The following is a 14,364-nucleotide window of genomic DNA, read 5'->3' on the forward strand; positions in this document are numbered from 1 at the left end:
CCAGGTGGGGGTATAGCTCAGGGGTAGAGCATTTGACTGCAGATCAAGAGGTCCCCGGTTCAAATCCGGGTGCCCCCTCCCCTTTTCCTCCTCTTTTTGCCCCCAAAAGGTCCATCTGGGGCTTCTCAGTTGACTGCTTTCCCCTGGACTCACTGCAGGGAACATCCTCTGGCAGATGTGGAGGTAGCCAGGCATGAAGAAGAAGATTGCCAAGAGAAAGAGGAGCGGCACCATGAAGGTTGTGAGCAGAGAGGTATTTCTGTCAGTGTTTTTAGTGCTGGGAGTACTTCACTAAATCGTGCTGGAATTGTTTGGAATGAGCAGAAAATTTCCAGCTGTGGAGAAGGCTGCCACAGGGGGTATAGCTCAGTGGCAGAGCATTTGACTGCAGATCAAGAGGTCCCTGGTTCAACTCCAGGTGCCCCCTCTTTTTCATGTCTTTTCCAGCCTGCTTTTGGCCCAGGAAAGCTCAGGGCTTCTGCTCTGAGTAGCTCTGCGCTGTTTTTGTGTAAGTTTGTGATTTTCTGTAGTAACTCTTTGCAGAAATTACATCCATTGCCCTGTCCAGGCTGCTGCCAAGTTGATGAATCTTAACCCGTTGTCAGACACTGGGTGTGCTTTTAAAACCACCTCATGAAAGGGGTGTTTCAGGGGGTATAGCTCAGTGGCAGAGCATTTGACTGCAGATCAAGAGGTCCCTGGTTCAACTCCAGGTGCCCCCTAAGGACTGTGCTTTTTTCAGGAAAAAGGATGAGGCGTTTGCCTCATTTTTAGATCCTTTGTGCTGCTGCGTGGCCAAAGGGGTGGTCTCTGAACCAAACCCAAGACCCAAACCCCAAATTAATCTAAAAACTCAGCCCAATTTGTATGTGTGTCAGTGACCAAGCAAAGGCACGATGCTGCCTTCTGGGCTGTAGGAGTCGTGGTTTTGATCAGCCCAGAGACCTCAGTGCTTCCACGCTTTGTGTCCTGTCTGGATGCTCTGAATACGCTTTGGTGTGCATTTTAATACGCAGGAGGCTGTCAAATAAATAAGAAAATCTACCCAGTGGGCATAAAATCTGGGCTCTGTATTTTTTTTCCTGCGCCTTTTCTGGTTGCAAACCCAAGGGGGTATAGCTCAGTGGCAGAGCATTTGACTGCAGATCAAGAGGTCCCTGGTTCAACTCCAGGTGCCCCCTCTCTTTACCTCCTTTTCCAACCTTTCTTCTTTGTGGACAGAATAGGGAGAGACCTTCTTATGCTTCCCATTTCAGGAACCACTCCGTGTGCTTTTACCAGGAAGAAAACTGACTTTTTTTCCCCTTTTTTGTCCCTATAGAAACCTCCACTCCCCCTTTGTGCCTTTTAACGTTTCTCCCAGGCTGTGCCCTGTGTGTTTCGGGTTTTTGCAGGCATTAAATCCTCGCTGGCAGCCCATAGAAGCCGCCTTTCCCCATAACCCCAAGTGGGGAGAGCCCCCCCATAAACCCACTCATGGGAAACCCCCCCCCGATAACTGCAACCTGGGAGGAGCCCCCACCCTGTAACCCCAAAGCGGGGGGATCCCTTCCACTAACCCCAAAGTGTGGTGGGGGGAAATGCCCCAAATAATCCAAACAGGGGGAAAGCCCCCCAAATACTCCCAACATGGGAAGAGCCCCCCCCAAAACCCCACCTAGGGAATTGACACCCCCCCCCACTTCATTGGGACTATTTTTCCCCATTCCCTATACTTTTACCCCAGAAGCCTCCTGCCCCCCCCCCCAATTTCCCAAAAGAGCATCTCCCCCTCCCTCTCCCTTTTCCCACCACCCCAAACTTCTCTGTCCCCCCCCCATGGACCAGACACGAGGTTACAAATCCCAGAGCGAGGCTTTATTGGGCCCCACCAAGGGGGGGGGGGGGGAACATTTTTGGGCTGGGAGGGGGTCACAGAGCCCCCCCAGCCCCCAGTACCAACCCCGTTCCGGGGCTCAACACGCACAAGAGACACGGAATAACTTAACCCCAGCTCCATCCACTGGGGGGGGGGACACAGAGGAACCCCCCCTCCGGGGGGCTACAACTGAGGGGGGGGCAGCACCTCCCCAGCAGGAAAAGGCAGAAAAGGGGGGGGTGAAGGTGCAGAGTGAGCCCCCCCCCCCAGGACTGCTTGAGGCAGGGGGAGAAGGCACGAGCCCCCCCCAGCCCCACAGAGCACAAAGCTGGGGGGGGGCACAGCGCAAAAGAAGAATTTTGGGGGGGGGGGGGGCAAGGACGTGCCCCCACCTGGAGACCCATGGGGGGGGGGAGGAGTGTCTGCACAGGCCCCCAGGGGCAGAAGGCACTCAGTGGGGGGAGGATGTGGTGTGTGGGGGGGCAGATTTTGCTTGGGGGGGGGTTGTTGTGTGTGTCCCCCCCCCAAAGCGTGCAAAGCCAGCGCCGGGGGGGGGAAACAGGGAGCGAGGGGCTTGTGCAAAGTAAACCCAAGAAGTCCTGGCACTCCCCAAGACCTGGGGGGGGGGTTAAATTTGGGAGGGGGGGGGTCAGTAGTACTTGTCTGGCTCCTGCCAGTTGGTCACCCAGTGCTTTTTGGGGCGGGGGGGGGCCAGGAGGCCGGGGGCGGGGGGGTGGTGGCGGCGCTGCTCCTGCCGGATCCTCACGGCGTGGTACTTGGGCATCACCCGGTAGTAGCGAGTCCGCTGGAAGAAGTCGCACTGAGGGGGGGGAATTTAAAAAAAAAATATAAAAAAATATTAAAAATTTAAAGAAAATATTAAAAAAATAAAATTGGGGGGGGGAAAGGGGTCAGCGAGGGGCTGGAAGAGGGAGAGGAGACGGCGGAGAGAGGCTGCGGAGGCAGCGCAGAGCCCCCAGCCTCCAGAGCAGGAGGTGCTGGAGGGGGGGGGAAGGATTTGGGGGGGTCTTGGGGGGGCTGCGTGGAGCCCCCCCACCCTCAAAGCCCCCCCCCGCGCCCTGCAGGGAAGAGCGGAGAAGCTGGAGAAGAGGAGGAAGATGAGGAAGAAGAGGAAGAGGAGGATGGCCGCAGCCACCCCGGGGGTGCGGGGGCATTACCGGGCGGGCGGCGCGGGTGCTGGGGGGGAGTGACGGGGGAAGGGGGGGGGGGGCGCAGCGGGGTGGCTCCCCCCCCCCCCGGGCTAGTAGTCATCCGTCAGCCGCTCGGTTTCCGACGGCTGGATCCGCATCTCCGCCTTCTGGCCCTTGGCTTCGTACATGGCCCGCGTGCTGGCCCGACGGAAGAAACCGCACTGCGGGGAGGAGGGCGACATGGCTCAGGGTACCCGCAGACCCCAGAGGGGGGGCCACACACACCCAGGTAGCCCCCCCCACCCCAAAAATAAAAAGACCAAGGGGGTGCCGCGGCACCGGGTGATTTCGGCTCCCCGAATATTTGGTGGCGGGAGCAGCTCGCACGGGTCCGTCCCGCGAGATGAAGCCACGGGGGTGATGCACGGCTCCTCCAACCCCCCCTATAAAAAGAGGGGGGGGGTCCCAGGTGCGCCCCCCCTCACCTTCCACAGCAGCAGGATGATCAGCCCCAGCAGCAGCAGCCCGGCCGCCACGGCCACCAGCACCAGCCAGAGCGCGATCTCAGCCGGCTGCTCCTCCGTCAGCTCCGAGTCCACGTCCACGGAAAACTGGGAGAAACCCCCCAAAAAAAAAAAAAAAACATAAAAAACTCAATTGGGGCGGGGTGGGGGGAAGCTCCCAGTGCTCCCAGTACCCCCCCCAGGGCGAGGACTCACCCGCACCGTGTGGTTCTTCATGCTGATGCTGGGGACGTGGGTGCGGAGGAAGAGCGTGGCCGTGCCGTCCACCTTCACCCGGTCGAAGTCGCTGTAATCCTGAGGGGGGGGGGTGCAAGGATTTTTTTTGGGGGGGAATTAGGGCAGGGGACGGTGCCAGGGGGTTGAAAACCCCGAGGACTCGGTGCTGGGGGGCTGTGGGGGGGGGCACTGACCTCGATGAAGGTGCTGTTCCACACCCGGGCGCGCACGCGGAAGGTGGTGGGGCGCTGGGGGGCGAGCAGGGGGCACTCGAACCAGACGCAGCGAGCGGTGCCCTGGGAGCAGCTCTGGGGTTGGGGGGGGACATGGGGGGGACACAGGGGTGCTCAGCGGTGGGCACAGCCCCACAGACCCCAAGTGGGTATGGGGGGGGTGGGTGGGACTGCGGCGGGGTGGGCGCTGTGCACAGTTTGGGGTCACTGCAGGCACACACATGTGGTTTGGGGTCACCACAGTTTGGGGTCACTGTGTGCAGTTTGGGGTTACTACACACACACATGCGCAGTTTGGGGTCACCACACATGCCGTTTGGGGTCACCATGCGCAAGCACATGCAGTTTGGGGTCACCACGTGCACAATTTAGGGTCCCTGTACACACACATACTCAGTTTGGGGTCACCACACATGCAGTTTGGGGTCACTGTGTGCACAGTTTGGGGTCACCATACACACACATGCAGTTTGGGGTCACTACACATGCACAGTTTGGGGTTACAGCAGGCACACGTGTGGTTTGGGGTCAGCACACATGCAGTTTGAGGTCACTGTACACACACACGTGCACTTTGGGGTCACCATACGTGCAATTTGGGGTCACTGCACGCACACACGTGCAGTTTGGGGTCACTGCATGCACACATGTGCAGATTGGGGTCACCACGTGCACAGTTTGGGGTCACTACACACACGAATGTGGTTTGGGGTCACCACGTGCACACGTGCGCACTTTGGGGTCACCACCCGTGCACACCCGGTTTGGGATCACCACCCAGCTGCACCCAGAGCACGCCCCCCCTTCCCCTGCACCCACAGCTCCCCCCCACAGCCCCCACTCACCAGCAGCACCTCCGACTTTGCCTTCTTGGCTGTGGCCAGCGTCAGGGGGGGCTCCACGGGCTCGGCCGCCCCCAGCTCCCGCCTGCGCCGCGGGGGGGTCCCGTCCTCCAGCAGCTGCACAAAACCCCCCAAAAAAAACCCACAAACCCCCCGCATCAGAGCCCGCTTTGACATCTCCATCCGGGAGGGGGGCCAAGGGGTGGGATGAGGCCACCGACCGTGAGGTTGAGGGGGTTGACGACCCCCCCGGGGGGCTGGCAGGAGCCGTTGCCGTCGGTGAGGATCTCGGTGGGGTACAGGAGCCACTTCCCGTTGGGGACCTCGTAGGGCCACTCGAAACCCAGCAGGATGGTGCCCAAATCGCCCAGCGCCTCGCCCTTGGTGGACACCTGCAGGGCACGGGTGGCACCGGGGGATGGAGCTGTCCTATCACCCGACCCAAAATGTGCGTTTTTCCCCCCAAAAATCTCACCTGGAAGTCGAAGGCGAGGGCGCTGCCCACGTCCTGCTCGCTGCGCATCGCCGACTCGCCCACCACCACCCCGCTGAAGTGCGACTGGGCGTGCGAGGGGGCTCTGGGGACACGGGGGGGGGACACACGGGGGGTGTGAGGGAACACCCCGGGGTGGATTTGGGATGGGGATGAGGTGGGGGGGACAAGGGGGGGCTGCGCTCACACGGTCAGTGAGGACTGGATGCTGTAATCCACCAGCAGCTTGGCCAGCACGGGCTGCAGGTCGTCCTGGGTGCTCTGCCTGCCGACACCGTGCCAGGGGGGGTCAGCAGTGTGGGGAGCCCCCCCTGCAATGCCCCCAGATTTGGGGTTCCCCATCCTGCCCAAAGAGCCCCCCCAAACCCCCTCCCGGAGCGCTGACCCCACGACACCGGTGCCACCAAGCCCAGGAGAAGCCCCCCCCCCATCCCTCCCAGCTCCTTTTTCCAGGGCCATCCACCACGGGGGGGTCTCCACCAAGCCCAGGAGAAGCCCCCCCCGACCCCCCCAGCACTTTTTCCCCCCCCCACACACCCCAGGGTCACTCACGTGGAGAGGTCGAGCCAGACCAGCACCTCCCTCGTGTCCAGTGCCATGCTGTTCACCTCGAAGGTGATGAGCAGCTCCACCTGCAACACCCAGGGCCATGGAGCAGCCATGAAGACCCCCCCCCCAAAGACCCCAGCCCGGGTTTGGAGAGGTTTGGGGGGGTGGGATACGAGGTGGGGGGGACGCTCACCCTCTGGTTCTTCTTGAAGGGGTTGCCCAGCTCGCACAGCACCGTCTCCTCCACGGAGGTGCAGGCACCGCTCTGCGGAGGAAAAAAAACCACAAAAACAGGCTCAGGACCCCCCCAGACCCAAAACCCTTGAGCTTTTTCCCCCCCCAGGATGCGAGGACGGCCCCGTACCGGGCGGACGGAGGAGAAGAGCAGGTTGGGGGGCACGGTGACGTTGAGCTGGGCTTCGTGGGCGTCCTCGCCGTTGGAGTCGGTGGTGGGCACGTTGGTGATGTTCACGCCCAGGTGGAGCTTGCGCAGGTCCCGGCTGTACTGCAGCACCTGCGTCCCGTTCAGCCTGCGGACACCAAACCCACTAGGCACACACACGGGGTGGGGGCCACCAACCCCCCCAAAAAACATCCCAGGTGGGACGGGGAACCCGACACGGTCCAGGATTGGTGCTGGGACCCCGGTGCTCACCTGGGCAGGGACTGATTCTGCTCGTTGACGAAGGCGCTCTGCAGCTGCAGGTTGCTGTAGCACTTGTTGTCGGAGCCACACTCCTTCTGGAACTCGATCTGGGGGACGGGGACATCCCCATGTCACACCCTGTGCCCCCCTGGTCCCGTCCCCGTAGCCTGGTGGGCGCGGGCAGCCCACCTTGGTCTCGTTCTCGTGGGACTGGTCCTGGTTGAGGACTGGGAAGGCGTCGAGGGAGTGGGGACCCAGCTTGAATTCCCTGGGCTTCTCCACCAGCGAGTAGTTCATGGAGAGCACGATGGGGTGCAGCTTGTCCCGGATATTCTCCTGCAGGGAGAGGGACGGAGCGGGGGGGGTCAACAAATCGCAGCAAAGCCCCGCCGTGAGACCCTAAAAACCCCACGGCCAACACATTTCCACCTCTCCTCCCCTCCTGCTCCCCCCCTGTCCCCTCTGGCTCCAGCCCGCGCGCTCACCAGCAGCAGCAGCTCCTTGGATTCGCAGCGGGTGTCGGGCATGGCGAAGACGCCGCGGTAGGTGGCCGAGGACGTCCCCAAAAACTTCACCCTGGGCGGGTGCCGCTCCTTGTCCGCCTCCAGGACGTACTCCAGGGCTGCGAGGGGAGCGGAGCCGAGCCGTGGGTGCCCCCTTGCACGCGCACGATGCCTCCAGCACCACCCTTGGGTGCACGCACACCCCCTGCGCACCCCCCCCACGTACCAGCACGGGTGTTTTAGTGCGTGCAACACCCCCAAAACCCCTCCCCAAAATACACGTGCGTGCACACGCTCCCCTCCAGGCACCTTTTCTGCACACCTCCTTGCACAAACACGCGTGCCCCCCCGTGCGCACCCCCCCGTGCACTCACTGATCTGCTCCTTGTACTCGGGGCTGCCGGCGCTCTGGTTGTAGGAGAAGCAGACGGTCACCGTGATGCTGGGGGGGGGGGGGGAAAAAAAGGGGTGGATGAGCGGAGCCCCCCCCCCCGGCACCGTGCCACCACCCCGGTGCCCGCCGTGCCCGGGGGGGGGACTCACCAGGAGCTGGGCGTGCAGCGGGCGGGATCCACCTTGCTGGGGGTGACGGTGAAGGTTTTGTCCAGGATGTTGAGCACGGGGCGAGCCCTGGGGGGGGGGAGCAGGGGGCTGCTTGAGCATCCCAAATCGCTGGCTCCCGTACCTGTCCGGTCCCCCCACCCCCCTCTGCGCCCCTACTACCTGAGCAGGGCCACCCTCTCCTCCAAGCTGCCCACCAGGAGGTCGGGGTAGGAGTTGCCGTCCACGTCCATGCCCCCGCTGAGCGAGTACCCGAAGGTTTTCATGCTGGCGGGGCCCAGGTCCGAGCCGCTGACCACCTTGGGGAAGGAACCGGGGGGGGCACCGGCACCCCATCAACCCCACGGATTTGGGGGTCGAGCCCCCTGCGTCCCAGCCTAGGGGATGGGATGCTCAAAGGCAGCTCTGAGCTCCCTTTTTATTTTATTTTTTTTTTTGGGGGGGGTCCGTACCTGGCTGGGTTTGTGCCGCAGCCCCCCTGCGCTGCTGTGGTAGATGTAGACCTTGCCCACCCCCTCGAACGGAGCCCCCACGGCGATGTCTGGGGGGGGGGGGGGAAAGAGGGGTCAGCCCCTCTGATATGGGGTAGGGGCTGCCACAAAGCGCATTGACACCTCCTCACCCCCCTCTTTAATTCCCTCCCCGTGCCCAATTCCCACCCAGCCCCTGCAGAACCTCCCCCCCCCAAAAAAAAACAAAAACAAAAAAACCCACAAGATGCCCCCACCCACAGTGCCCCCATCCCCTTCTGCTCACCCCCAACCCCTCCAGAGCCCCCCAACCTCCCTCACCACCCCCCGAAGCGGGACCTCCCCATACCACAGGACCCCCGCACGTCCCCATAAGCAGCCCCAGCGCCCCCCCAGCCTGGTGCCTCCCCCCCACCTCACCCTGGAAGCCGTCCTGGTTGATGTCCCCGATGCTGGCGATGGTGAAGCCGAAGGCGGAGTAGCTGGGGCCGGTGAGCTGCCGGCTGTAGCTGGGCTGGAAGCCCCCCGCCTCGTTCATGTAGACGTAGACGGCTCCCCCCACCTCATCCTTGCGCTGGAAGTAGTAGGGGGCTCCCACCACCAGGTCCTGCCACCTGCGGGGACAAAGGGACTGGGATACGGGATGGTGCCACCCCCCCATACCCCTAACACCCCCCCATGGTGAAGAAGAACCCCCTCCAAAAGGGTTCAGAAGCCGCAGCAAGACGCCTCTCCCCAAAAAGACCCCAAAACCCAGGAACCCAAAGCAGCACCCCCCAACACCGTGAGCTACAGAAACGCCTCAGATCCTTGGGGGCTGCCCCGAGACGGACCCCAAAACGCCCCCCCCACCCCCCAGAAGGTCTCACCCGTCGTTATTGAGGTCCGCCAGGGCCACGGCGCTGCCGAAGTAGGAGCCGACCTGGTGGCCCTGCAGCACGAGGCTCTTCTCCAGCGTGTTCTGGGGGCTGGTGCTCAGCAGGTACACGGCGCCCGTGTGCTGGTACCGGGGGGCCCCCGCCACCACCGTCACCGCGTCCTTCTGCAGCACGCCGCTGCCCACCTCCGCCGTGTACCCTGCGGCCAAAACCCATCCATCAGCCACCCCAAAATCCCAGACGCCCTCCCCACCCCAACCCCGTGATGCCCACCCCACCGCGGCCCCCCTCGCGCCATCCCTGGGGTCTCCAAGCCCCCCTAGACCCCACGGTGCTGTAGGAACCCCCACGATTCCCCCCTCCTCCAGGCCCCAAACCAAACCCCAACCCCAAACCAAACCAAACCTCAACCCCAAACCCTCTCCAGCCCCATAAGGAACCCAGGGGACCCCCACACCGCCCCCCACGCCGCTCCCCACCTATGTAGGTGTTGCCGTTCTTCTCGTTGGGGTAGGAGAAGTCGTGCAGATCCCACGTCTCCCGCATCAGCATGTAGTTGGTACCTGCAACGGGATGGGGTGGGGGCGATCAGGGGGCACCCTCTCCCCTTGCACGGCCGTGCACGCGTGCAAATGTGCGTGGAGATGCTTCCGTGGAGCACTGCAGAGACACGCACACGATGCACCTTGCACAAGCACGTGCAGCTCAGCGCACGCGTGCAATTTTGCACAAGCGCAATTTTGCACAAGCACAATTTTGCACGAGGATGTGCACGCTCAGCCCCCCCGTGCGGGGACGCCACGAGGGAATGCGCTCAGGGGAACGCACGAGGAGATCCTCGCACGTCTCCAACCCCCCCCCCCCAGCCCCGTGGCACCTTGCCAGTTGTAGGCGCCGGGCGCCCCGAAATAAACGATGTTGGAGGTGAAGCCGGCGCTGGCGCCCATCTGGCACATGCCGGTCTCCTCCGCGTCCACGTTGGAGTTGCACATCTCGTTGTGGTAGGTCTGCCACTCGTCGCTTAGGTTGAGGCGCAGGTCGTTGCCCCGCACGTAGCAGCGCCCCACCATGCGCCTCTGGTCCTCGCTGCCCGACCACAGCACCCGGGTGTAGCGGTGGGCGCAAGCCTGCAGGGATAACCCTAAAAATGAGCCTGGGGGGGTCCGGGGTTCCTCCCCAAGCTTTGGGGGGGGTCCTGGTTTGGTATAGGGTCGTGGGGTGTTGATATAGGGATGGATGTATGGGCAGCGCGGTGCCCCTGGTGCGCCATGGCAGAAGGATGGGGAGGGTGGTGGGGGGAGCACCCAGCTGCTGCCCCCCCCGCCCTAAACCCTGGGGGTGAGCATCAGCCCGGTGCACCCCAAGGGGACGGGGGGCTGGGTGCTGGCACCCAAACCAGGGGGATGGGGGGGAGGTGATGGGAGCCCCCGCAGCAGGGTTCTGCAGCATCTCGTGTTCCAGCAGGGGGGGGGACATGGTTTGGGATGCAGGAATCCCCCCCCCCCCAAACACTACAACTCCCAGCACGCTCTGCCACAGCAAGCAGCCTGCCCCCAAGCCCCCTTCTACTGCACTGCATGCTGGGAGCTGTAGTCCCAGCCCCACAACCCCCCCCAAAAAAATCCCAATGCACCCCAATATACCCAACGGGCACCCCACCAGCTCCTGGGGGCCCCCAGCTCTTGCTCCCCCCCCACAACCACCCCCCAGTTGTACCCATTTCCCACCACAGGGCTGGAACTGGGTTCGTGTGTGTGCAGGGAAATGGGGGTGCACATCATTTATTTATTTTTTTTGGGGGGGGGGAAATGGGGTGCACTCACCAGCACCCTCCCCGCCGGCTGCCGCTGGCTGGCCACCGTCACCCCCAGCCACATGTCCTCGATGATGTACTTGTCCGGCTCACCTGGCCGAGGGAAAATCAGCGTAATAAAAAGTGGGGGACCCCCCCCCGGGGAAAGGGAGGCTTTAGGGGGGTGTCCCGGGGTGGTTTTGGGGCGCCCACATACTCTTGAGCTCGATGTCGAGCCGCTGGCAGTCGCCGGTGGAGGTGGAGAGTGGGCAGGCGTAGACGGCGCCCGTCCTGGTGCCGTTCTGGGGGTCCTCGTCTCGGGGTGCCCCGACCAGCAACCTGGGAGGGGGGGCACAGCAGGGGGTTTGGGGGGGGCTGGAGGTGGTAACGGGGCAGGGGGCAGCACACCCCAAATGGAGCAGGGGGCACCGAAAACCCCAAAGTTTGGGAACAAAGAGGACGCAGGAACGCAGGGCGCCCTCCTTTGCGCCCCCAAATTCCCATCTGACCCCCCCCCCCTCAGCATACGAGGGAACAGCTTGCGGCCCCCCCAGCCTGGCAGACAACCCCTTAGGAAAGGGGGAAGCCAAGGGGGGGCCCCATTTGGGTAAACAGCCGCAGCCCCCCCCCCTCCCCTCAGCCACGGCACCACAGCTGCGTCCCATCCGACAGCCTCGCCGCGCCCCCCCCCCCGGCACTGCCAGCCCAGGAATGCTGCGATAAACACAGCCCAGCCGGGGAGGGGGGGGGGGACACCAGCACACACAACCCCCCCACAAAGCTCCCCAAGCCCAGCCCTTGCTTGCACGAGCCTGAACTTGTCCCATCCCAAGCGGGGGTCCCGGGGGGTGCTTTTGGGGTGACTCAGCCCCCCCACTGCGATGCCACGCCGGGGGGGGGCACACTGGCATGCCAGGATGGATGATGTGTGGTTAATAATAATGCAGAATAAAAGGGCCCCCCCAAACCTAATCCCAAACCCATCAGTGCCTAGGGAGGGGGGGACACGGGGGTACCTGGGGGGGGGGGGACTTGGGGGACAGCAGGAGGACGGGGGGGGGGCTGCGGAAAGGCCAGGCCTTTCCGCCGGGAAGTCCCGAGGACAATGGCGAGGAGGAGGCACGGCCGTGGGTGCCAGGGCAGGAAACAGCGTCCCTGAGCCCGTGGTGGGGGGGGGGGGACATATCCACGAGGGGGGGGGACAGACAGCGGTGCCCAGGTACCCAGCGCATCCCATGGGGGCACCGGTGCACCGAGCCGGGCCGTTCTCAGCATCCCCCCCCCCCCCAATGGCCATCCTGAGCAGATGGGGATGAATTTTTAATTTTTATATAATTTTTTTTTTTTTTTTGGGGGGTGGGGGGGACAGGAAAAGGGGCACGTGCCCCCCCCAAAAAAAAGCTGGCACCGCAGCCGGCAGCGCGGGCGCGTCCGGGCTGAGTCAAAGCCCAAGCGCAGGAGGAATGCGGGGCCCCAGGCGGCCCCGGCCCCGGCACGCCGGGACAGGCACCGAGCCAGTGGGATCGGGGGGGGGGAATAAAAAAAAATTAAAAAAAAAATAAAATAAAATAAAATGGGGGGGGGAAGCTGCTCAGCTGCAGAATCCCCAAAAAAAAGGGATGGAAATGGGGCTGGGGGGCTGAGCATCCTTCCTGGGATGCTCCGTCCCCTGGGGACACAGAGGGTGGGGGGGTGTTTTAAGGAGCTTGGAGCCCTCATTTCTGCCCCCCCCCCCACATTATTTTGGGAAGGGGGGGGTTGAAATAACAGGAGGGCACCGCTGCCCGCTGCTCACCTCCGAGGAAGTGACTCAGGGCTGTGAGTCAGGGAGCCCAGGAGGCTCCTGCCAGCACCGTGCCCCTCCTGGGGGGGGCACTGACACCCCCCCCATCCCCCAAAAAAAAAAAAAAGAAAAAAAAAAAAGGGGGGGCAAAACGCCAGCCCCCTGCCTCCAGCCCAGGCTCCCCTATAGCCGCCAGGGAAATGCTCAGAGCTGGGGGGGGGCTGAGGATGCTGAGGGCTTCGGAGCCCCCCCCCTAAAAAAAATGGGGAGGGGGGGGGCACGGGGCTGGTTGTGGCAGTAGCCCAAGTAAAAATAAAGAAAAAAAAAAAAAAAGGGGGGGTCCCAGCCCAAGCGGGGGCCGGGATGGGGCTGAGCCAAGGCCTCGTGCTCGTCCTTTCCAGCCCATGGAGCAAGCTCGGGGGGGGGAATTGCTGGGGGGGGGGGGGGGATGGAGGAATGCTGGAGGCCGTGCCCCCTCTTAATCTGCCCTGGAGGATGAAGGGGGGGCCCCTTCGGACCCCACACCACAGCACCAACACCCCGGGGGGGGGAATCGGAGCCATATGGGGCTGAGCTCGGCCCCAAAGGGCTCAGCTCCCCCCTTGTCCCCCCCCCCCCCCCCCCCAAAAAAAAAACTGGCTATGTGCCATATACCCCTCCATACCCCCCCCCCAAAAAGCCTTGCTACTCAGGGCCAACCCCAAATCCCCCCCCCATCACCCCATCCCCACCTCTGGTGCTGTTACGGGAGCATCAGGAAGGAGGGGGGGGCTTTTAAACCCCCCCCCCAGTGTCCCCCCCCTCCAAAAAACAGCCCTGCTCAGCCAAATCTGCTGATGCAGGCAGCACAGAGGAGGCGGGCGAGGGGGGGGGGGGGGGGGGGGGCAGCGGCTTCAGCCCCTGCCAAGGCGCCGCAGCCCCCGGCAGCTCCCGACAGGCCCCGGCTGGTGTGTGTGTGGGGGGGGGGGTTGGAGGAGGGGGGGGAGGAAAAAAAAAATTAAAATAAATAAATAAATAAATTAAAATTAAAAAAATAAAAAAATAAAAAAATAAAAAAATAAAAAAATAAAAAAATAAAAAAATAAAAAAATAAAAAAATAAAAAAATAAAAAAATAAAAAAATTAAAAAATTAAAAAATTAAAAAATTGGAGAATTTCCACCCCCCCCCCCCGGCTGCCAGCTGGGAGCTGCTGCTGGAGGCTCTGCCCCCCCCCACACTCCCTCAGGAGGGAAACTGAGGCACGGGGGGGGGGCAAATGGAGGGGCTGCCTTATCACCCCCCCCCATTTCTCCGTGCCTCAGTTTCCCCGTGTTGTTCAGGCCCCCCCCCCCCCCACTCCGAGCCGTGTGAGCTGTGCTAACGAGGGAGCTGTGTTAATTAACCCCGCTAACGAGGGAGCTGTGCGGTTATCGCTGATAACGCCTCCACCTGGCCCCAGGAGCAAACAAACCTCAGCCGGGGAGGGGGGGGGGGGGCACAAGGATCAAAACTCCCCCCCCCCCTCAGCCACCTCTGTGGGTATGGGGACACCGCGGGGGTCCCCCTGGCCGCCCCCCCTCCCAATATAGGGTCCCCTAAGGATCAGTGGGGGTCTGCTGAAGGGGACGACGGGGGGCAGAGCACCCCGAAATTTTGCTGGGGGGGGGGGGGAATGGGGCAGGAAGCGTCGTCCCCCCCCCTTCCTGTCCCCACCCTGCACACACCTGCACTTTGGAGCCAGCAAAGGGCACGGCCGGGGAGCCAACGCCCCGGTGCTACCCGGTACTGGAGGGGGGGGTTTGGGGTGCCCCCCACCCTAATAAAGGGCTGTGACCCCCCCACACACACCGCAGACACCCCAGGAGGAAGGGGGTGGCTGTCACC

The 14,364-nt window shown here is 62.7% G+C and overlaps 1 protein-coding gene across 2 annotated transcripts in view; it reads right to left on the reverse strand.

The window, feature by feature from the left end:
* Positions 1-1,871: 1,871 nt before the first annotated feature.
* Positions 1,872-14,364, reverse strand: part of ITGA3 (integrin subunit alpha 3) — a 13,214-nt gene continuing 721 nt past the window's right edge. The window contains exons 2-26 of one of the 2 annotated variants that reach the window (XM_082779256.1): positions 10,934-11,055; positions 10,748-10,830; positions 9,802-10,051; positions 9,404-9,487; positions 8,916-9,123; positions 8,467-8,660; positions 8,029-8,117; positions 7,739-7,875; positions 7,559-7,645; positions 7,390-7,457; positions 6,998-7,134; positions 6,702-6,848; positions 6,522-6,619; positions 6,231-6,396; positions 6,060-6,131; positions 5,870-5,949; positions 5,505-5,582; positions 5,300-5,402; positions 5,046-5,216; positions 4,828-4,941; positions 3,944-4,057; positions 3,729-3,827; positions 3,495-3,620; positions 3,037-3,230; positions 2,544-2,678 (exon numbers count right to left, since the gene is read on the reverse strand). In XM_082779256.1, the coding sequence (XP_082635382.1) occupies positions 3,120-3,230; positions 3,495-3,620; positions 3,729-3,827; positions 3,944-4,057; positions 4,828-4,941; positions 5,046-5,216; positions 5,300-5,402; positions 5,505-5,582; positions 5,870-5,949; positions 6,060-6,131; positions 6,231-6,396; positions 6,522-6,619; positions 6,702-6,848; positions 6,998-7,134; positions 7,390-7,457; positions 7,559-7,645; positions 7,739-7,875; positions 8,029-8,117; positions 8,467-8,660; positions 8,916-9,123; positions 9,404-9,487; positions 9,802-10,051; positions 10,748-10,830; positions 10,934-11,055 (2,938 nt within the window). In that variant the 3' untranslated portion in view covers positions 2,544-2,678; positions 3,037-3,119. Of the gene's footprint in view, positions 2,679-3,036; positions 3,231-3,494; positions 3,621-3,728; positions 3,828-3,943; positions 4,058-4,827; positions 4,942-5,045; positions 5,217-5,299; positions 5,403-5,504; positions 5,583-5,869; positions 5,950-6,059; positions 6,132-6,230; positions 6,397-6,521; positions 6,620-6,701; positions 6,849-6,997; positions 7,135-7,389; positions 7,458-7,558; positions 7,646-7,738; positions 7,876-8,028; positions 8,118-8,466; positions 8,661-8,915; positions 9,124-9,403; positions 9,488-9,801; positions 10,052-10,747; positions 10,831-10,933; positions 11,056-14,364 lie in introns of both variants that reach the window. The other variant, XM_082779255.1, reaches the window with a different exon arrangement.

The sequence above is a fragment of the Aythya marila genome (assembly GCF_965140915.1).
Source record: "Aythya marila genome assembly, chromosome: 25".
NCBI lineage: Eukaryota > Metazoa > Chordata > Aves > Anseriformes > Anatidae > Aythya > Aythya marila.